Source organism: Salmo salar, unplaced genomic scaffold (assembly GCF_905237065.1).
Source record: "Salmo salar unplaced genomic scaffold, Ssal_v3.1, whole genome shotgun sequence".
NCBI lineage: Eukaryota > Metazoa > Chordata > Actinopteri > Salmoniformes > Salmonidae > Salmo > Salmo salar.
The window spans coordinates 11818-35000 of record NW_025548933.1 but is presented as its reverse complement, the minus strand read 5'-3'; the positions used below and the strand labels follow the sequence as shown (position 1 = coordinate 35000).

The 23183-nt window shown below is 48.8% G+C and overlaps 1 protein-coding gene across 1 annotated transcript in view; it reads right to left on the bottom strand.

Moving 5' to 3' along the window:
* Positions 1 to 21131, bottom strand: part of epn2 (epsin 2) — a 38725-nt gene extending 17594 nt beyond the window's left edge. Inside the window, exons 1-4 of the mRNA XM_045712890.1 lie at positions 21114 to 21131; positions 12891 to 13521; positions 11651 to 11816; positions 5256 to 5426 (exon numbers count right to left, since the gene is read on the bottom strand). Coding sequence (XP_045568846.1) covers positions 5256 to 5426; positions 11651 to 11816; positions 12891 to 13148 — 595 coding nt within the window. The 5' untranslated portion in view covers positions 13149 to 13521; positions 21114 to 21131. The remainder of the gene's footprint in view (positions 1 to 5255; positions 5427 to 11650; positions 11817 to 12890; positions 13522 to 21113) is intronic.
* Positions 21132 to 23183: the final 2052 nt, after the last annotated feature.

Here is a 23183-nt window from a genome sequence, read left to right as displayed (position 1 = left end):
CAATGTTGTGCTTCTATTTTTATTGACTTGGTCAAAGCTTTTGATACGGTAGACCGTTCCGTTCTTGTGGGCCGACTAAGGAGTATTGGTGTCTCTGAGGGGTCTTTGGCCTGGTTTGCTAACTACCTCTCTCAATGAGTGCAGTGTATAAAGTCAGAACATCTGCTGTCTCAGCCACTGCCTGTCACCAAGGGAGTACCCCAAGGCTCAATCCTAGGCCCCACGCTCTTCTCAATTTACAACAATAACATAGCTCAGGCAGTAGGAAGCTCTCTCATCCATTTATATGCAGATGATACAGTCTTATACTCAGCTGGCCCCTCCCTGGATTTTGTGTTAAACGCTCTACAACAAAGCTTTCTTAGTGTCCAACAAGCTTTCTTTGCCCTTAACCTTGTTCTGAACACCTCCAAAACAAAGGTCATGTGGTTCAGTAAGAAGATTGCCCCTCTCCCCACATGTGTGATTACTACCTCTGAAGGTTTAGAGCTTGATGTAGTCACTTCATACAAGTACTTGGGAGTATGGCTAGACGGTACACTGTCCTTCTCTCAGCACATATCCAAGCTGCAGGCTAAATTTAAATCTAGACTTGGTTCTCTCTTTCGTAATTGCTCCTCTTTCACCCCAGCCGCCAAACTAACCCTGATTCAGATGACCATCCTACCCATGCTAGATTACGGAGACATAATTTATAGATCGGCAGGTAAGGGTGCTCTCGAGCGGCTAGATGTTCTTTACCATTCAGCCATCAGATTCACCACCAATGCTCCTTATAGGACACATCACTGCACTCTGTACTCCTCTGTAAACTGGTGATCTCTGTTTCCCCGTCGCAAGACCCACTGGTTGATGCTTATTTATAAAACCCTCTTAGGCCTCACTCCCCCCCCTATCTGAGATATCTACTGCAGCCCTCATCCTCCACATACAAAAACCCGTTCTGCCAGTCACATTCTGTTAAAGGTCCCCAAAGCGAACACATCCCTGGGTCGCTCGTCTTTTCAGTTCACTGCAGCTAGCGACTGGAACGAGCTGCAACAAACACAAGCTGGACAGTTTTATCTCAATCTCTTCATTCAAAGACTCAATCATGGACACTCTTACTGACAGTTGTGGCTGCTTTGTGTGATGTATTGTTGTCTCTACCTTCTTGACCTTTGTGCTGTTGTCTGTGCCTAATAACGTTTGTACCATGCCGTGTTGCGCTGCTGCCACGCTGTGTTGTCGTGTTGCGCTGCTGCCACGCTGTGTTGTCGTGTTGCGTTGCTACGACGCTGTGTTGCTACCATAACTGACTTGCCTAGTTAAATAAAAAGTTAAAATAAAACAAATACATATAGATTTTTTAAAGCACTGAGCTAGCCTGCAACTTCAATTCTTGGAGTCCATCAAACTGCACATGTTCAGTCTGATTGAGACTCCATCCTAATCCACTTCCTGTTCAGTCAGACTCCATCCTAATCCACTTCCTGTTCAGTCAGACTCCATCCTAATCCACTTCCTGTTCAGTCAGACTCCATCCTAATCCACTTCCTGTTCAGTCAGACTCCATCCTAATCCACTTCCTGTTCAGTCAGACTCCATCCTAATCCACTTCCTGTTCAGTCAGACTCCATCCTAATCCACTTCCTGTTCAGTCAGACTCCATCCTAATCCACTTCCTGTTCAGTCAGACTCCATCCTAATCCACTTCCTGTTCAGTCAGACTCCATCCTAATCCACTTCCTGTTCAGTCAGACTCCATCCTAATCCACTTCCTGTTCAGTCTTCACGTAGGAACGAACAGTGTCAGGTGATCGATGGCTTTGTCCTTTCAGCAAGAAGCTGCAACAAACACACACTGTATCCTAGGAGTCTGTACAGTCCAAGGATGAACACAACTCCCAGCCAGCCAGCCAGCCAGCCAGCCAGCCCTCCTCCCAGCTAGCCAGCCAGCCCTCCTCCCAGCCAGCCAGCCAGCCAGCCAGCCCTCCTCCCAGCCAGCCAGCCCTCCTCCCAGCCAGCCAGCCAGCCAGCCCTCCTCCCAGCCAGCCAGCCCTCCTCCCAGCCAGCCAGCCCTCCTCCCAGCCAGCCAGCCCTCCTCCCAGCCAGCCAGCCCTCCTCCCAGCCAGCCAGCCCTCCTCCCAGCCAGCCAGCCAGCCAGCCAGCCAGCCAGCCAGCCCTCTTCCCAGCCAGCCAGCCAGCCAGCCAGCACTCCTCCCAGCCAGCCAGCCAGCCCTCCTCCCAGCCAGCCAACCAGCCAGCCCTCCTCCCAGCCAGCCAGCCAGCTAACCAGCCAGCCCTCCTCCCAGCCAGCCAGCCAACCAGCCAGCCAGCCCTCCTCCCAGCCAACCAGCCAGCCAGCCAGCCCTCCTCCCAGCCAGCCAGCCAACCCTCCTCCCAGCCAGCCAGCCAGCCAGCCCTCCTCCCAGCCAGCCAGCCAGCCAGCCCTCCTCCCAGCCAGCCAGCCAGCCAGCCAGCCCTCCTCCCAGCCAGCCAGCCAGCCATCCCTCCTCCCAGCCAGCCAGCCAGCCAGCCAGCCCTCCTCCCAGCCAGCCCTCCTCCCAGCCAGCCAGCCAGCCAGCCAGCCAGCCCTCCTCCCAGCCAGCCCTCCTCCCAGCCAGCCAGCCAGCCCTACTCCCAGCCAGCCAGCCCTCCTCCCAGCCAGCCAGCCAGCCAGCCAGCCCTCCTCCCAGCCAGCCAGCCAGCCAGCCAGCCAGCCAGCCCTCCTCCCAGCCAGCCAGCCAGCCAGCCAGCCAGCCAGCCCTCCTCCCAGCCAGCCAGCCAGCCAGCCAGCCCTCCACCCAGCCAGCCAGCCAGCCAGCCAGCCAGCCAGCCAGCCCTCCTCCCAGCCAGCCAGCCCTCCTCCCAGCCAGCCAGCCAGCCCTCCTCCCAGCCAGCCAGCCAGCCCCTCCTCCCAGCCAGCCAGCCAGCCCTCCTCCCAGCCAGCCAGCCAGCCCTCCTCCCAGCCAGCCAGCCAGCCCTCCTCCCAGCCAGTTAGCCAGCCTACAGACAGAGATCCTAGTGAAGTATAAATATAGCTCTGGTATCTCTCAGTACTACAAACCATGAAAAGGAAAAAACCCCAAAATAAACTGCATTTAATCCGTCATGAAAAGAATAAATATGCTAATGAAGTACTGAAAAAACAAGGATCCTTCCACCTTCAATAATAACCTCATTATATTAACCCGGTCTCATAAAGACAACGCCACACCTTCCATTATATTAACCCCGTCTCATAAAGACAACGCCACACCTTCCATTATATTAACCCGGTCTCATAAAGACAACGCCACACCTTCCATTATATTAACCCGGTCTCATAAAGACAACGCCACACCTTCCATTATATTAACCCCGTCTCATAAAGACAACACCACACCTTCCATTATATTAACCCCGTCTCATAAAGACAACGCCCCACCTTCCATTATATTAACCCCGTCTCATAAAGACAATGCCTCCACACCTTCCATTATATTAACCCGGTCTCATAAAGACAACGCCCCACCTTCCATTATATTAACCCCGTCTCATAAAGACAACGCCACACCTTCCATTATATTAACCCCGTCTCATAAAGACAACGCCCCACCTTCCATTATATTAACCCCGTCTCATAAAGACAACGCCCCACCTTCCATTATATTAACCCCGTCTCATAAAGACAACGCCACACCTTCCATTATATTAACCCCGTCTCATAAAGACAACGCCACACCTTCCATTATATTAACCCCGTCTCATAAAGACAACGCCACACCTTCCATTATATTAACCCCGTCTCATAAAGACAACGCCACACCTTCCATTATATTAACCCCGTCTCATAAAGACAACGCCACACCTTCCATTATATTAACCCCCCCAGCCCCGCTCTCATTGGCCAGTGCCTGTACAGCCTCGTTTCTATTGGCTGATCTCTGCTTCCTTCAGAGTAGGATGATTCAGCTGCTACACAGTTTCCACCACATTTATCATAACCACACACACACACACACACACACACACACACACACACACACACACACACACACACACACACACACACACACACACACACACACACACACACACACACACACACACACACACACACACGAGACCTAGGAGCTCCACTGCTGTGACCTAAAGGTCAGAGGTGACTGGGGCCAGAGAGAGAGGAAGTGTTGTTTCTTCTCTCTCTCTCCACGGTGAAGGAGGGATAAACACGGAGCTCTCCAGAGAAGAAGAACAGAGTCCAGCCACGTGAAGGAGAGAAGGGGAACAGATTCCAGTCACGTGAAGGAGGGAAGGGGAACAGATTCCAGTCACGTGAAGGAGGGAAGGGGAACAGATTCCAGTCACGTGAAGGAGGGAAGGGGAACAGATTCCAGTCACGTGAAGGAGGGAAGGGGAACAGATTCCAGTCACGTGAAGGAGGGAAGGGGAACAGATTCCAGTCACGTGAAGGAGAACAGATTCAAGTCACGTGAAGGAGAACAGATTCAAGTCACGTGAAGGAGAGAAGAGGAACAGATTCCAGTCACGTGAAGGAGAGAAGAGGAACAGATTCCAGTCACGTGAAGGAGAGAAGAGGAACAGATTCCAGTCACGTGAAGGAGGGAAGGGGAACAGATTCCAGTCACGTGAAGGAGGGAAGGGGAACAGATTCCAGTCACGTGAAGGAGGGAAGGGGAACAGATTCCAGTCACGTGAAGGAGAGAAGAGGAACAGATTCCAGTCACGTGAAGGAGGGAAGGGGAACAGATTCCAGTCACGAGAAGAGGAACAGATTCCAGAAGGGTGGCATGGTTTTAGCGTGCTTTGGTGATTGAATTTCACTTCCTTATGTTATAAAATACATTTCAGCAAAGACAAATATAAATCTTTGTGTTTTGAAGGGTTCAGTAGGGTCTTTCTACAACATGGTCATTAACATGCTACCCAAAAAGGTGGGATTTTAGTAACCTAAAAACATCCCATAATAAGCACCGAGCTCTGTTGACAGAGAGGTGGCGATAACTCCCAGCGACTTTCTGGGGGGGAGGAGATTTTAACGTGTTGTGGTCTTCGTCTGTGAAGTTGTTTCCAAAAAGGTCCCTAAAAACTAAACATGAAACGAACTGAAAGGTAAAAAAAGATGAGTTTTGATTAGAGACTAGTTTTAGGAAAAATAAAATCAAACCCTCGGACACCATCTTAAATCTGTGTGTGTGTGTGTGTGTGTGTGTGTGTGTGTGTGTGTGTGTGTGTGTGTGTGTGTGTGTAATAGAGTTAGGTCTACTCACAGCCGTGGTAAGATGCAGGTGACCCCTCTGACTTGCCGTACTCCTCGCTGTAGGAGGTCGACAGGTTGGGTTGAGACGAACCTCTGCCAAAACCCTGACCTGGTGTCACCGCCCCTGTAGTGGTTACCTGGGCCATCCTCTCCTTCGTCTTCAGAGCCTGGGAACGCTCACCTGGACAGGACAACATATCATCATCATCACTAACCTCACCTGGACAGGACAACATACCATCATCACTAACCTCACCTGGACAGGACAACATACCATCATCACTAACCTCACCTGGACAGGACAACATACCATCATCACTAACCTCACCTGGACAGGACAACATACCATCATCACTAACCTCACCTGGACAGGACAACATACCATCATCACTAACCTCACCTGGACAGGACAACATACCATCATCACTAACCTCACCTGGACAGGACAACATACCATCATCACTAACCTCACCTGGACAGGACAACATACCATCATCACTAACCTCACCTGGACAGGACAACATACCATCATCATCACTAACCTCACCTGGACAGGACAACATACCATCATCACTAACCTCACCTGGACAGGACAACATACCATCATCACTAACCTCACCTGGACAGGACAACATACCATCATCATCACTAACCTCACCTGGACAGGACAACATACCATCATCACTAACCTCACCTGGACAGGACAACATACCATCATCATCACTAACCTCACCTGGACAGGACAACATACCATCATCACTAACCTCACCTGGACAGGACAACATACCATCATCATCATCATCATCACTAACCTCACCTGGACAGGACAACATACCATCATCATCATCATCACTAACCTCACCTGGACAGGACAACATACCATCATCATCACTAACCTCACCTGGACAGGACAACATACCATCATCATCATCATCACTAACCTCACCTGGACAGGACAACATACCATCATCATCACTAACCTCACCTGGACAGGACAACATACCATCATCATCATCACTAACCTCACCTGGACAGGACAACATACCATCATCATCATCATCACTAACCTCACCTGGACAGGACAACATACCATCATCATCACTAACCTCACCTGGACAGGACAACATACCATCATCATCACTAACCTCACCTGGACAGGACAACATAACATCATCATCATCACTAACCTCACCTGGACAGGACAACATACCATCATCACTAACCTCACCTGGACAGGACAACATACCATCATCATCATCATCACTAACCTCACCTGGACAGGACAACATACCATCATCACTAACCTCACCTGGACAGGACAACATACCATCATCATCATCATCACTAACCTCACCTGGACAGGACAACATACCATCATCATCACTAACCTCACCTGGACAGGACAACATACCATCATCATCACTAACCTCACCTGGACAGGACAACATACCATCATCACTAACCTCACCTGGACAGGACAACATACCATCATCACTAACCTCACCTGGACAGGACAACATACCATCATCATCATCATCACTAACCTCACCTGGACAGGACAACATACCATCATCATCATCATCACTAACCTCACCTGGACAGGACAACATACCATCATCATCATCACTAACCTCACCTGGACAGGACAACATACCATCATCATCATCATCACTAACCTCACCTGGACAGGACAACATACCATCATCATCATCATCACTAACCTCACCTGGACAGGACAACATACCATCATCATCATCACTAACCTCACCTGGACAGGACAACATACCATCATCATCATCATCATCATCACTAACCTCACCTGGACAGGACAACATACCATCATCATCATCACTAACCTCACCTGGACAGAGTGGTCTATGATAGACAGGACATTACCCCAGACAGGACATTACCCCAGACTAGAATATCTCTGCTGTAACCCAGAAGACAAGGAAGGGAATGTAATCTGTCGAGACTAGAATATCTCTGCTGTAACCAAGAAGACAAGGAAGGGAATGTAATCTGTCGAGACTAGAATATCTCTGCTGTAACCAAGAAGACAAGGAAGGGAATGTAATCTGTCGAGACTAGAATATCTCTGCTGTAACGAAGAAAACAAGAGGGGAATGTAATCTGTAGAGACTAGAATAGCTCTGCTGTAATCCAGAAGCTTGATCTTGCCATTGGATACTTCAGCTAGCAAATCAAAATGCAAAGATGTCGCCGTGAGCAAGATATGATTGATTTGACACATCTTTAAGACGTCCCAGTTGTACTAAACTTAGTGTTGTAAGAAGTGGAGGAGAAGGCAGCAACGCCTGGTGTTAAATCCTACTGTCTATTTCTGAAGACACCGGGTTACCGCCCCAGCCTTCAGTACAGTCAACATGAAGCTCCCAGCCTACAGTCCCTCCTCGTCTTTCAGCAGTACCACCTCCTCGTCTTTCAGCAGTACCACCTCCCTCTCCTCTCCCTTCAGCAGTACCACCTCCCTCTCCTCTCAGCAGTACCACCTCCCTCTCCTCTCCTTTCAGCAGTACCACCTCCCTCTCCTCTCCTTTCAGCAGTACCACCTCCCTCTCCTCTCCTTTCAGCAGTACCACCTCCCTCTCCTCTCCTTTCAGCAGTACCACCTCCCTCTCCTCTCCTTTCAGCAGTACCACCTCCCTCTCCTCTCCTTTCAGCAGTACCACCTCCCTCTCCTCTCCTTTCAGCAGTACCACCTCCCTCTCCTCTCCTTTCAGCAGTACCACCTCCCTCTCCTCTCCTTTCAGCAGTACCACCTCCCTCTCCTCTCCTTTCAGCAGTACCACCTCCCTCTCCTCTCCTTTCAGCAGTACCACCTCCCTCTCCTCTCCTTTCAGCAGTACCACCTCCCTCTCCTCTCCTTTCAGCAGTACCACCTCCCTCTCCTCTCCTCTCAGCAGTACCACCTCCCTCTCCTCTCCTTTCAGCAGTACCACCTCCCTCCTCTTCCTCACCTTTCAGTCTCTCCTCATCTTTCAGCAGAACCACCACCACCCTCCTCTTCCTCACCTTTCAGTCTCTCCTCGTCTTTCAGCAGAACCACCACCTCCCTCCCTCTTCCTCACCTTTCAGTCTCTCCTCATCTTTCAGCAGAACCACCACCTCCCTCCTCTTCCTCACCTTTCAGTCTCTCCTCGTCTTTCAGCAGAACCACCACCTCCCTCCCTCTTCCTCACCTTTCAGTCTCTCCTCGTCTTTCAGCAGAACCACCTCCCTCCTCTTCCTCACCTTTCAGTCTCTCCTCGTCTTTCAGCAGAACCACCACCTCCCTCTTCCTCACCTTTCAGTCTCTCCTCATCTTTCAGCAGAACCACCTCCCTCCTCTTCCTCACCTTTCAGTCTCTCCTCATCTTTCAGCAGAACCACCACCTCCCTCCTCTTCCTCACCTTTCAGTCTCTCCTCATCTTTCAGCAGAACCACCACCTCCCTCTTCCTCACCTTTCGGTCTCTCCTCATCTTTCAGCAGAACCACCACCTCCCTCCTCTCCTCACCTTTCAGTCTCTCCTCATCTTTCAGCAGAACCACCACCACTCCCTCCTCTTCCTCACCTTTCAGTCTCTCCTCGTCTTTCAGCAGAACCACCACCTCCCTCCTCTTCCTCACCTTTCAGTCTCTCCTCATCTTTCAGCAGAACCACCACCTCCCTCACCTTTCAGTCTCTCCTCGTCTTTCAGCAGAACCACCACCTCCCTCTTCCTCACCTTTCAGTCTCTCCTCATCTTTCAGCAGTACCACCACCTCCCTCCTCTTCCTCACCTTTCAGTCTCTCCTCATCTTTCAGCAGTACCACCACCTCCCTCCTCTTCCTCACCTTTCAGTCTCTCCTCGTCTTTCAGCAGTACCACCTCCCTCCTCTTCCTCACCTTTCAGTCTCTCCTCGTCTTTCAGCAGTACCACCACCTCCCTCTTCCTCACCTTTCAGTCTCTCCTCATCTTTCAGCAGAACCACCACCACCTCCCTCTTCCTCACCTTTCAGTCTCTCCTCGTCTTTCAGCAGAACCACCACCACCTCCCTCCTCTTCCTCACCTTTCAGTCTCTCCTCATCTTTCAGCAGAACCACCACCTCCCTCCTCTTCCTCACCTTTCAGTCTCTCCTCGTCTTTCAGCAGAACCACCACCTCCCTCCTCTTCCTCACCTTTCAGTCTCTCCTCGTCTTTCAGCAGAACCACCACCACCTCCCTCCTCTTCCTCACCTTTCAGTCTCTCCTCGTCTTTCAGCAGAACCACCACCTCCCTCCTCTTCCTCACCTTTCAGTCTCTCCTCGTCTTTCAGCAGAACCACCACCTCCCTCCTCTTCCTCACCTTTCAGTCTCTCCTCATCTTTCAGCAGAACCACCACCTCCTAGCTCCCTCTTCCTCACCTTTCAGTCTCTCCTCGTCTTTCAGCAGAACCACCACCTCCCTCCTCTTCCTCACCTTTCAGTCTCTCCTCGTCTTTCAGCAGAACCACCACCTCCCTCCTCTTCCTCACCTTTCAGTCTCTCCTCGTCTTTCAGCAGAACCACCACCTCCCTCCTCTTCCTCACCTTTCAGTCTCTCCTCATCTTTCAGCAGAACCACCTCCCTCCTCTTCCTCACCTTTCAGTCTCTCCTCATCTTTCAGCAGAACCACCACCTCCCTCCTCTTCCTCACCTTTCAGTCTCTCCTCGTCTTTCAGCAGAACCACCACCTCCCTCTTCCTCACCTTTCAGTCTCTCCTCATCTTTCAGCAGAACCACCACCTCCCTCCTCTTCCTCACCTTTCAGTCTCTCCTCGTCTTTCAGCAGAACCACCACCTCCCTCCTCTTCCTCACCTTTCAGTCTCTCCTCATCTTTCAGCAGAACCACCACCTCCCTCCTCTTCCTCACCTTTCAGTCTCTCCTCGTCTTTCAGCAGAACCACCACCTCCCTCCTCTTCCTCACCTTTCAGTCTCTCCTCGTCTTTCAGCAGAACCACCACCTCCCTCCTCTTCCTCACCTTTCAGTCTCTCCTCGTCTTTCAGCAGAACCACCACCTCCCTCCTCTTCCTCACCTTTCAGTCTCTCCTCGTCTTTCAGCAGAACCACCACCTCCCTCCTCTTCCTCACCTTTCAGTCTCTCCTCGTCTTTCAGCAGAACCACCACCTCCCTCCTCTTCCTCACCTTTCAGTCTCTCCTCATCTTTCAGCAGAACCACCACCTCCCTCCTCTTCCTCACCTTTCAGTCTCTCCTCATCTTTCAGCAGAACCACCACCTCCCTCCTCTTCCTCACCTTTCAGTCTCTCCTCGTCTTTCAGCAGAACCACCACCTCCCTCCTCTTCCTCACCTTTCAGTCTCTCCTCGTCTTTCAGCAGAACCACCACCTCCCTCCTCTTCCTCACCTTTCAGTCTCTCCTCGTCTTTCAGCAGAACCACCTCCCTCCTCTTCCTCACCTTTCAGTCTCTCCTCATCTTTCAGCAGAACCACCACCTCCCTCCTCTTCCTCACCTTTCAGTCTCTCCTCGTCTTTCAGCAGAACCACCACCTCCCTCTTCCTCACCTTTCAGTCTCTCCTCATCTTTCAGCAGAACCACCACCTCCCTCCTCTTCCTCACCTTTCAGTCTCTCCTCGTCTTTCAGCAGAACCACCACCTCCCTCCTCTTCCTCACCTTTCAGTCTCTCCTCATCTTTCAGCAGAACCACCACCTCCCTCCTCTTCCTCACCTTTCAGTCTCTCCTCGTCTTTCAGCAGAACCACCACCTCCCTCCTCTTCCTCACCTTTCAGTCTCTCCTCGTCTTTCAGCAGAACCACCACCTCCCTCCTCTTCCTCACCTTTCAGTCTCTCCTCGTCTTTCAGCAGAACCACCACCTCCCTCCTCTTCCTCACCTTTCAGTCTCTCCTCGTCTTTCAGCAGAACCACCACCTCCCTCCTCTTCCTCACCTTTCAGTCTCTCCTCATCTTTCAGCAGAACCACCACCTCCCTCCTCTTCCTCACCTTTCAGTCTCTCCTCATCTTTCAGCAGAACCACCACCTCCCTCCTCTTCCTCACCTTTCAGTCTCTCCTCATCTTTCAGCAGAACCACCACCTCCCTCCTCTTCCTCACCTTTCAGTCTCTCCTCATCTTTCAGCAGAACCACCACCTCCCTCCTCTTCCTCACCTTTCAGTCTCTCCTCATCTTTCAGCAGAACCACCACCTCCCTCTTCCTCACCTTTCAGTCTCTCCTCGTCTTTCAGCAGAACCACCACCTCCCTCTTCCTCACCTTTCAGTCTCTCCTCATCTTTCAGCAGAACCACCACCTCCCTCCTCTTCCTCACCTTTCAGTCTCTCCTCGTCTTTCAGCAGTACCACCTCCCTCCTCTTCCTCACCTTTCAGTCTCTCCTCATCTTTCAGCAGTACCACCACCTCCCTCTTCCTCACCTTTCAGTCTCTCCTCGTCTTTCAGCAGAACCACCAGCTGTTTGCTCTTCTCTCTGACGTTGATTCCCTGGTCCTTTCCGTCTCTGTCGATGTACTGGAAATCCTTCAGAGTCTGAATGGCAAAGATGTTCTCTTTACACTGTAGGGCCACGCGCTCTGACCCTGTCTGGGAAACACACACACACACACACACACACACACACACACACACACACACACACACAATATTAAACACTGTAGGGGCCACGCGCTCTGACCCCGTCTGGGAAACACACACACACACACACACACACACACAATATTAAACACTGTAGGGGCCACACGCTCTGACCCTGTCTGGAAAACACACACACACACACACACACACACACACACACACACACACACACCATATTAAACACTGTAGGGCCACGCGCTCTGTACCCCGTCTGGGAAACACACACACACACACACCATATTAAACACTGTAGGGGCACACGCTCTGTACCCCGTCTGGGAAACACACACACACACACCATATTAAACACTGTAGGGCCACGCACTCTGTACCCCGTCTGGGAAACACACACACACACACACACACACACCATATTAAACACTGTAGGGGCCACGCGCTCTGACCCTGTCTGGGAAACACACACACACACCATATTAAACACTGTAGGGGCCACACGCTCTGTACCCCGTCTGGGAAACACACACACACACACACACACACACACACACACACACCATATTAAACACTGTAGGGGCCACACGCTCTGACCCCGTCTGGAAAAATGTCAAAGGGGGTCGAATCCAAACTTGATCTCAGACGTTACATACGGGATACCAGTTAGGATCCTGACCGAAAACGCTCAAAGAAAACCAAGCCAAAACGCTAGGATGAATTTCTTTGTTTAGGTTAGGGTGCGTTTCCCCCGTCCGTCAGGAGACTGAAAAGATTGTCACCTGCCCCCCCCAGATCCTCAAAAAAAGGTTTTTACAGCTGCACCATCGAGAGCATCCTGACCGGTTGCCATCACCGCCTGGTACGGCAACCTCTCTGCATCTGACCCGTAAAAAGGCACTACAGAAAGAGTAGCGCAAACGGGCCCCCCAGTACATCCCCCCAAAAAAAAACAAAAATATCAGCATTTCACATTCAAATCCACACTTGTTTTTATTCAAAAACGCAACGTGAGACAAATAACAAGAATAGTAAAGTTGTAGATTTTTTTTTGATTGGTAACAGTTTTACCTTAATCAGGTAGTCGAGCAGCGTCAGCGCCTTGTAAACGTGCCTCCAGTTCTTCCCGTGGTCGTTGAGGCGTCTCCAGATCATGCTCATGATCTCGCTGAACGCCACCACGTTATAGGTCAGGTCGGCCACCTCTGACATCAGAGAGGACGAAGGGCCCCAGGGGTCGTTGGAAGTGGACTCCCGGACTTTCTTCTCCGCGTCGGAGTAATTGTTCACCATGTTCTTCACAGAACGTCTGATAGTGGAGCTAGGCATTGTGGCGGTCTCACACACACACACGCGCGCTAGCTACCACGACTGGGACACACAGTCAAGAGTGTGTGTGTGTGTGTGTGTGTGTGTATGATGGAGGGGAGAGAGTTTGTGGATACGAATCCGTTCTCGCTGCACTGGCAGCGTCGTGTGTGTGTTGTCACCGTGTCAGAGTGTGTGTGTGTGTGTGTTGTCAGAGTGTGTGTGTGTGTGTGTGTTGTCAGAGTGTGAGTGTGTGTGTGTGTGTGTGTGTGTGTGTGTGTTGTCAGAGTGTGAGTGTGTGTTCAGGACGTCTCCGCAGACCAGCAGTGTGTTCCACAGTCGTCCAGACAACAGCCTGTTAGAACCATCTCCACACACACAGCCACGCCGTCACCTGAGGAGAGAGACGGGGGGGGGCAAGAACAAGAAGAGAGAGGGGGGAGCGAACGAACGAAGGGGGAAAGAGAGAGGATGAGCGAAGGGAGAGGGGGGAAAGAACGAGAGAGAGGGTCATATCAATTTAAGGGACCAGAAATGTGACTCCTGCCAAACCTCCCTCCTCCTGCCTCCCCCCTCCTCACCCTGCCTCCCCCCTCCTACCAAACCTCCCCTCACCCTGCCTCCCCCCTCCTGCCAAACCTCCCTCCTCACCCTCCTCCCCCTCTGGCCAAACCTCCCCCCCTCCTGCCAAACCTCCTTCCTCCCTCCAAACCCCCCTCCTCACCCTGCCTCCCCCCTCCTGCCAAAACTCCTTCCTCCAAACCCCCCCCTCCTCACCCTGCCTCTCCCCCTGCCTCCCCCCCTCCTGCCAAACCTCCCTCTCCCCTCCTCACCTTGCCTCCCCCCTCCTGCCAAATCTCCTTCCTCCCTCCAAACCTCCCTCCTCACCCTGCCTCCCCCCCTCCTGCCACTATGAATACAGCACTGACCTAATGACATCTGCTGCTTTAAAATCACTTACCCACACACACACTAGAGGAAGAGCCCCCATCTGTCTCCCCCCCGGAACAACCCCCCCCCTCCCCAGCGCAGGAGGACTGTACACAGACAGGGTCTGTCAGAGACAGAGAGAGAGAGAGCGAGAGACAGACAGAGACACAGACAGACAGAGACACAGACAGACAGAGAGAGAGAGACAGAGACAGACAGAGACACAGAGAGAGAGACAGAGAGAGAGACAGAGAGAGAGAGAGAGAAAGTCTGAGCCTAAACCACACTAGACTATGTAACACAAAGCTTTTACTATCTTCATCCTGGAATAGACAAAGTTTGAGGTCATCTGTCTTTAGACTAAAGAGCAGGAACCCAGACTTCAAAGAAATCAGAAATACAGACATTATCATCCTACAAGAAACAGGCTATAGAGGAGACGGACCCACTGGTTACCCTCTAGGTTACAGAGAGCTGGTAGTCCCATCCACCACACTACCAGGTGGTATAGAGGAGATGGACCCACTGGTTGCCCTCTAGGTTACAGAGAGCTGGTAGTCCCATCCACCACACTACCAGGTGGTATAGAGGAGATGGACCCACTGGTTGCCCTCTAGGTTACAGAGAGCTGGTAGTCCCATCCACCACACTACCAGGTGGTATAGAGGAGATGGACCCACTGGTTGTCCTCTAGGTTACAGAGAGCTGGTAGTCACATCCACCACACTACCAGGTGGTATAGAGGAGATGGACCCACTGGTTGCCCTCTAGGTTACAGAGAGCTGGTAGTCCCATCCACCACACTACCAGGTGGTATAGAGGAGATGGACCCACTGGTTGCCCTCTAGGTTACAGAGAGCTGGTAGTCCCATCCACCACACTACCAGGTGGTATAGAGGAGATGGACCCACTGGTTGCCCTCTAGGTTACAGAGAGCTGGTAGTCCCATCCACCACACTACCAGGTGGTATAGAGGAGATGGACCCACTGGTTGTCCTCTAGGTTACAGAGAGCTGGTAGTCCCATCCACCACACTACCAGGTGGTATAGAGGAGATGGACCCACTGGTTGCCCTCTAGGTTACAGAGAGCTGGTAGTCCCATCCACCACACTACCAGGTGGTATAGAGGAGATGGACCCACTGGTTGTCCTCTAGGTTACAGAGAGCTGGTAGTCCCATCCACCACACTACCAGGTGGTATAGAGGAGATGGACCCACTGGTTGCCCTCTAGGTTACAGAGAGCTGGTAGTCCCATCCACCACACTACCAGGTGGGTGGTATAGAGGAGACAGACCCACTGGTTTCCCTCTAGGATACCTAGCGCTCGTAGTCCTTCGGCACCGAACCACCAGGTGTAAATTCACAGCCGGTCGTAACTGGGAGACTCATGGGGGGCGGCGCACAATTTGCCCCGGCGTCGTCCGGGTTAAGGGGAGGGGGGGTTTGCCGACCCGGACCTCCTCGTCTCATCGTGCTCTAGTGACTCCTTGGACCAGGGCGCCTGCCTGCAAGCTGACTTCTGTCGTCAGTTGGATGGTGTCTTTTCCTCCGAACACATTGGTGCGACTGGCTTTCCGGATTTTAAGGAGAGCACCGTGTCAAGAAGCAGCGCAGTTTGGCAGGGTCGTGTTTTCGCGGAAGACGCATGGCTCTCGGGCCTTCACCTCTCGAGTCCGTTGCAGCGATGAGACAAGATCGTAACTACCAATTGGATAGAAGGATGGCGCCAGCTGCCCTTTTACGAGCTCCTAACCAACTGTGCTATTTTGTATGGTTTTTCCACTCTCTTTGTATCTTATTTTGTACATAACGTAAATGCTACTGTCTCTTATGACCAAAAAAAGAGCTTCTACATCAGAACAATTAAATCACCTCAAACTGGATGAAGAATTTTTTTCACATCATCAACTGTTCAGAGGAGACTGCGTGAATCAGGCCTTCATGGTCGAATTGCTGCAAAGAAACCACTACTAAAAGGACACCAATAAGAAGAAGAGACTTGCTTGGACCAAGAAACGCGAGCAATGGACATTAGACCGGTGGAAATCTGTCCTTTGGTCTGATGAGTCCAAATTTGAGATTTTTGGTTACAACCACCGTGTCTTTGTGAGACGCAGAGTAGGTGAACAGATGATCTCAGCATGTGTGGTTCCCACCGTGAAGCATGGAGGAGGAGGAGGAGTGATGGTGCTTTGCTGGTGACACAGTCAGTGATTTATTTAGATTTCAAGGTACACTTAACCAGCATGGCTACCACAGCGATACATCATCCCATCTGGTTTGCGCTTAGTGAGACCATTTGTTTTTCAACAGTACAATGACCCAACACACCTCCAGGCTGTGTAAGGGCTATTTGACCAAGAAGGAGAGGGATGGAGTGCTGCATGAGATGACCTGGCTTCCACAAATCACCTGACCTCAACCCAATTGAGATGGTTTGGGATGAGTTGGACCAGAGAGTGAAGGAAAAGCAGCCAACAAGTGCTCAGCATATGTGGGAACTCCTTCAAAGACTGTTGGAAAAGCATTCCAGGTGAAACTGGTTGAGAGAATACCAAGAGTGTGCAAAAGCTGTCATCAAGGCAAAGGGTGGCTACTTTGAAGAATCTAAATCTACATGATTCCATGTGTGTTATTTCATAGTTTATGGTCGCCACTATTATTCTACAATATAGAAAATAGTACAAATAAAGAAATGAATGAGAAGGTGTGGGGAGGTGTATTTGTCAATAACGGCTGGTGTGCGATGTCTAATATTAAGGTAGTCTCTGAGGAGTATACAGTTGAAGTCGGAAGTTTACATACCACTTAGGTTGGAGTCATTAAAACTCGTTTTTCCAACCACTCCACACATTTCTTGTTAATTAACAAACTCTAATTTTGGTAAGTCGGTTAGGACATCTACTTTGGTGCACGAAACAAGTAATTTTTCCAACAACATTTCAAATTCTTAAAATAAAAGTGGTGATCCTAACTGACCTAAGACAGGGAATTTTTACTAGGATTAAATGGTCATGAATTGTGAAAATCTGAGTTTAAATGTATTTGGCTAAGGGATATGTAAACTTCCGACTTCAACCGTACCACCTCAGTCACCGGCTTCATCAATAAGTGACGACGTCAGCTACGCCCTCAGACGAACCATCACAGGGAAAGCATCAATACAGGACTAAGATTGAATCCTACTACACCGGCTCCGACGCTCATCGGATGTGGCAGGGGGTTTGCAAACTATTACGGACTACAAAAAGGGAAACCCAGCTGCAAGCTGCCTGGTGACGCGATCGTGCCTACCAGACGGGCTAAATACCTTTTATTGCTCGCTTTCGAGGCAAGCAACACTGAAGCAGGCATGAGAGCACCAGCTGTTCCGGACAACTGTGTGATCACGCTCTCCGTAGCCAATGTGAGCAAGACCTTCAACATTCACAAGGCCACAGGGCCAGACGGATAACCAGGACGTGTACTCAAGAGCATGCGCAGACCAACAGGAAAGGGTCTTTTCAACTTTTCCCGGACCGAGTCTGTAATACCTATATATATGTTTCAAACAGACCACCATAGTCCCTGTGCCCAAGAAAGCGAAGGTAACCTGCCTAAATAACTACCCCCCCGTAGCATGACCAGCCTTTCAAGCTTGCTGCCATCCAGGACCTATATACTAGGCAGTGTCAGAGGAAGACTGGCAGGCGGTACCGGAGCACCAAATCTAGATCCAAAAACAGCATCTACCCCCAATTAGCCATAAGACTCCTGAACAATGAATCAAATGACCTATTTGCATTGACATTGAAAATATTACGAAATAAAAATGATAGAAAAACATGGCGACACGGCCAAATGACTATCGCTCCGTCGCGCTCACCTCGTCATCATGAAGTGCTTGGAGAAGGCTTGTCACGGCCCAGATCAAGGCCAGGCACACTGGACCCACTCCAATTTACCTACCACTCCTAACAGATCCACAAAAGATGCCACTTCCATCACATCTGGACAAGAGGAACACCTCTTGCGAGAATGCCGTTCATTAACGACAGTTCCAAGCATTCAACACTATTTGTTCCCTCCAAGTGCGACACCAAGCTCAGAGCCCCGGGTCTAGACCCTCTGCAACTGGAACCTGGACTTCCTGACGGGGCAGACCAGAGGCAACAAAACGTCTTCTACATTGACTCTTAACAACGGGGCCCCCCAGGGATGTTGTCGTCAGTCCTCTGCTGTACTCAGTTCAATTGTAAGCCTGATAACCAACCAATCAAACAACAATGAATCAGCCTATAGGGAGGATGGAGTTGAGGGAACATGCTCCAATCCACATAACGAGTTAAGTTTCTTGGCGTCCACGTCACCGAGGACATGTCACGGACCAACACTCTTGTCAAGAGGGCGCAACAGCGTCTCTACGTCCTATGGCTGCTTTAGAAATTTCCAGATGGCATCAACGAGTCCATCTGACTCTGGGGAAGTAGATAAAAGGGCCTCATTGCCAAAAATCAGAATGTATCCCTTTATTGATACACTGGGCGGACAACACAATAGGTATTTCTGTGTGTGTGTGTAGTGTGTGTCTAGACAAGCAACCCAGCCAGTTATTTCACCTGTCTAAAAAACCTGATTGTTGGCATCTAGAATGTTACAACTTTACAGATGCAGTAAACTGGGTCATGTTCACAGACTTCCGAGTTCCTCATCACTCATATAGATGATATATGCAGCTAATCTCACAACACTACCCCATCCACTGACTATTATCGCTTCATTAAAAAAAAAAGCATGCAAGAAAATGTTCCAAGCACTGATTTATTCATTAACAGTGCTCAGTGAGCTCCTGCCCAAGTGTCAAGAACTGCTTATCAATTCAATTCAGAGATGAATCTATACTAAACATAATGTAATGTCCAAGCACTCATCTCTCACACCCACCCACCCCTTCCCGTGCCCCTGATCGAGACGTCATTCGTCCTTTTGTCCTCCTCCCCAGCCCAAGACAAAGACGGAAATCCCTCCCTGAGAACCGGCTACAGGTGCATCGGCCTGCCCTTACTCAAACTGATCTCACACACACACAGAGAGACAATAGCTGCTCCCTAGCCTGGGCAGAGGGGCAGCATCCCGGCTACACCCCAGGGCATTACCGGCTCAGTGTCCTGCACCATGTTACCGTGCTGAGAGATAAAAATGTTACAGCGACTGATGATACATGGTGAAAGCAGCGCCCAAACATTATAGCCATATAGTTAATAACTACATAAAGTGAACATAAGTTAAAATGATGTTCCGCTTTTCAATGTTAACTAGTTACCGAACTGTATGGATAGTTTACTGGAAATATGGTCAGTGGTATTTCTTGCTACACAGTGATTCATCAACCACATTGAAACTGCTGATATTATGAACTAGTTATGAGAAACAACGCTTCCCAGTTGTCTAGTTAGCTCGTTTTTTTTCCACGAAAACAAAAAACGGAGCCAGTAGCTAGTTAGTTAGCTAGGTAGTTAGCTAACAACCCTGAATGACACAGCCTCCAAACGGTTACCTAAAGCTAAATGATAAACCCAACTTTACTCTCACACACACACACACACACTAGTAGCTTTGTATACAAACTAAAACTAGTGTCTGAAACATTTATTGAGTAAACAGTGAAGTTTTTTTTAAACCAGTTATGTTGGACTAACAAATTAGCATCAACGCCTTTCTTGACATACATCTCTAGCTAGCCGGCTAGTTAGCTAAGCTAGCTAACATTAGCTATTCTTTTTTTTTTTACATTTTCTGTCACATTAAAATTGTTGAGAAACTGTGTGACTTCACTACAACATCTAACTAAATTCATTTAAAAACATGTTCATCTACAAAACTAACTAACGTTAACTAACAAATGAACATGTTAGTTACAAAACTTATAGAAAATAAAAATTCCCCAAAAAACAAAACAGTTGTTGTAACGACAGAAACTCCCACCTTTCTCTACAATCCTTCGGTTTAGAGTAAAAAAAGTGCATTTCAACACATTTTTGTTTAACATGTTTTTAGGATTTATTCAATTGTTGCATTTTATCTGGGTTTAAACATTTAGGGAGTCACCCCCAACACGGTCAAAATGTTCAAAACAAAGTAGCTAGGCCACTAGCTAAACTACAACACCTTTCGCGATACTGTTAGCTAGCTAGCCATCTAGCTACAAACGATAATACAAAAGGTAGTAGCAAAAAGCTAACCTGGTTAGTTAACTAACAGGCTAACGTTAGCTAACTAGCCAGCTAGTTACAAACGATAAAAAGGTAGTAGCAAAAAGCTAACCTTGTTAGCTAACTAACAGGCTAACGTTAGCTAGGTACAACCGATAATACAAAAAGGTGGTAGCAAAAGCTAACCTGGTTAGCTAACTGGCTAACGTTAGCTAGCTATCTAGCTACAAACGATAATAAAAAGGTAGTAGCAAAAAGCTAACCTTGTTAGCTAACTAACTGGCTAACGATAGCTAGCCAGGTTTAAATGCTAGGTGGAGACATCACCCAAAAGCATCCCAAAGCCAAGGCGATTGAACAGCCTGGAAAACAAACAAAAAACAATGAATAACTTACCATTTTCCTTTCGAATTACTCAACAAAACACTGAATATCCAGGATTTTTTTTACAACCCATACGATCAAGAAGTGAACATCAACAAAACAAAACAATAAAACCCAGGAAAGTTGACTTATTTTTGTTGTTTGAAAAAGCTTCTTTTACACCCTTCCCGTAATATGTAGTTTAGTTAGCCAAGCAGGCTTTTTCTTTTTACACGTCTCTGACTCCCTGCTCCTATCAACATGGCGGGCGGTAAAGCTCCTCTCGTCCCGGGAGGGGGGCATGTAGGCGGGGAAGGGTGTGACCAAAGCTGCTTGACTCGCTGATGCAGAAATACATCTCTCTCTCTCTCTGTCCCTCTCTCTCTCTCTCTCCTTTCTGAGGAATCCATTCATAACGAAGCCGTTTGAAGCAACAGTGTGCTAAACTAGAGGACATGGGTAGAATGTAAAATATCAACATTTTACTCTCGTATCCTCACTTCCTAGTCTCCTTCCTCAAAACCCCATTGGAGAAGAAGGTCAGAAAGGGACGAGATCTCTGGTTTTGTCATCCGATAGATTTTTGAGAAGGAGGCAAGGATTTAATTAGAGATTTTGTACATGGTGGTTTTTAAGACAACTCAATATGGTGTAATTGCATACCAGCAATTCGGGGTGTTTCTTGATATGGGCGTTCAATGCATAACAGGAACGCCCTTTAATATGACGAAACGCGCATTGGTGGTTGTCATTCGTCAGTTCATTGATACCTGCCATTGGTCAATTCCTGCACTGTCCAACGCTTTTTGGATTTCCTATGTTGAAAAAGCACTAGTTTTAAATGAATGCTTTTTTACATATGACACGAATTGCACTTTTTTATTTTTCTTTGCATGACTCAGTGGATGGCGCATGATCAGAATGAGGATGTATCATTATGTACCGCAATGAAACAGTCTTAATAAACTTGGCATTTACTATTGTCTAACACCTTAAAAATCGTATTGCATATAGACTACAACAAAACATACTATATTAGACTGTAAAAAAAGGAAATGACAGAGTTAACAGTAATAGCGTTTTTTTTTTTGGAACGACCAAAGTTCAAAGTTGAAAACATAACACTCCAATGCTGACAAAACAAAGCTAAAATTAGACTGTGTGTGTTTATGTTTGAATTTCTGGGAAAAGTGAGAGTCTATAACTCTGGTGCATTCAGTTATCGTCAGCTAGAAATCTCACAATCTTGAAACGTGATCTCTATTCTCCTGTATACAAATATACAGTAGCATTCGGGAAAGTATTCAGACTCCCTTGAATTTTTTCCCCCACATTTCAGTTTACGTTACAGCCTTATTGTAAAAAATGATTAAATCTACACACAATAACCCATAATGACATCACAATACCCCATAATGACATCACAATACCCCATAATGACATCACAATACCCCATAATGACGTCACAATACACCATAATGACATCACAATACCCCATAACCCTTAACGACAAAGGAAAAACAGGTTTTTAGAAATGTTTGCTAACTTATAAAAACTTTAAAACAGAAATATCACATTTATGTAAGTAAATGGCAGCGATTACAGCCTCAAGTCTTCTTGGGTATGACACTTCAAGCTTGGTGACTACCTGTATTTGGGGAGTTTCTCCCATTCTTTTCTGCAGATCCTCCCAAGCTCTGTCAGGTTGGATGGGAAGAGTCGCTGCACAGTTAGTTTCAGGTCTCTCCAGAGATGTTCTGGCTGGGCCACTCAATGACATTCTGAGACTTGTCCCTAAACCACTCCTGCATTGTCTTGGCTGTGTGCTTAGGGTCATTGTCCTGTTGGAAGGTGAACCTTCACCCAGTCTGAGGTCTTGGGTGCTCTGGAGCAAGTTTTCATCAAGGATCTCTCTGTACTTTGCTCCGTTCATCTTTCCCTCGATCCTGACTAGTCTCCCAGTCCAATGCTGCTGAAAAACATCCACACAGAATGATGCTGCCACCACCATGCTTCACCGTAGGGATGATGCCAGGTTTCCTCCAAACGTGACGCTTGGCATTCAGGCCAAAGAGTTCAATCTTGGATTCATCAGAACAGAGAATCTTGCTTCTCATTGTCTGAGAGTCCTTTAGGTGCCTTTTGGCAAACTCCAAGTGGGCTGTCATGTGCCTTTTACTGAGGAGTGGCTTCCCACTGGTCACTCTACCATAATTTCAATAATAATTTTTTCTAAGGCTGGCCATGCTTTCCACCTGGCTACCCCTACCCCGGTCAACAGCACCCCCCACAGCAACTCGTCCAAGCCTCCCCCATTTCTCCTTCACCCAAATCCAGATAGCTGATGTTCTGAAAGAGCTGCAAAATCTGGACCCCTACAAATCAGCTGGGCTAGACAATCTGGACCCTCTCTTCCTACAATTATCTGCCGAAATTGTTGCAACCCCTATTACTAGCCTGTTCAACCTCTCTTTCGTATCGTCTGAGATCCCCAAAGATTGGAAAGCTGCCGTGGTCATCCCCCTCTTCAAAGGTGTGACACTCTGGACCCAAACTGCTACAGACCTATA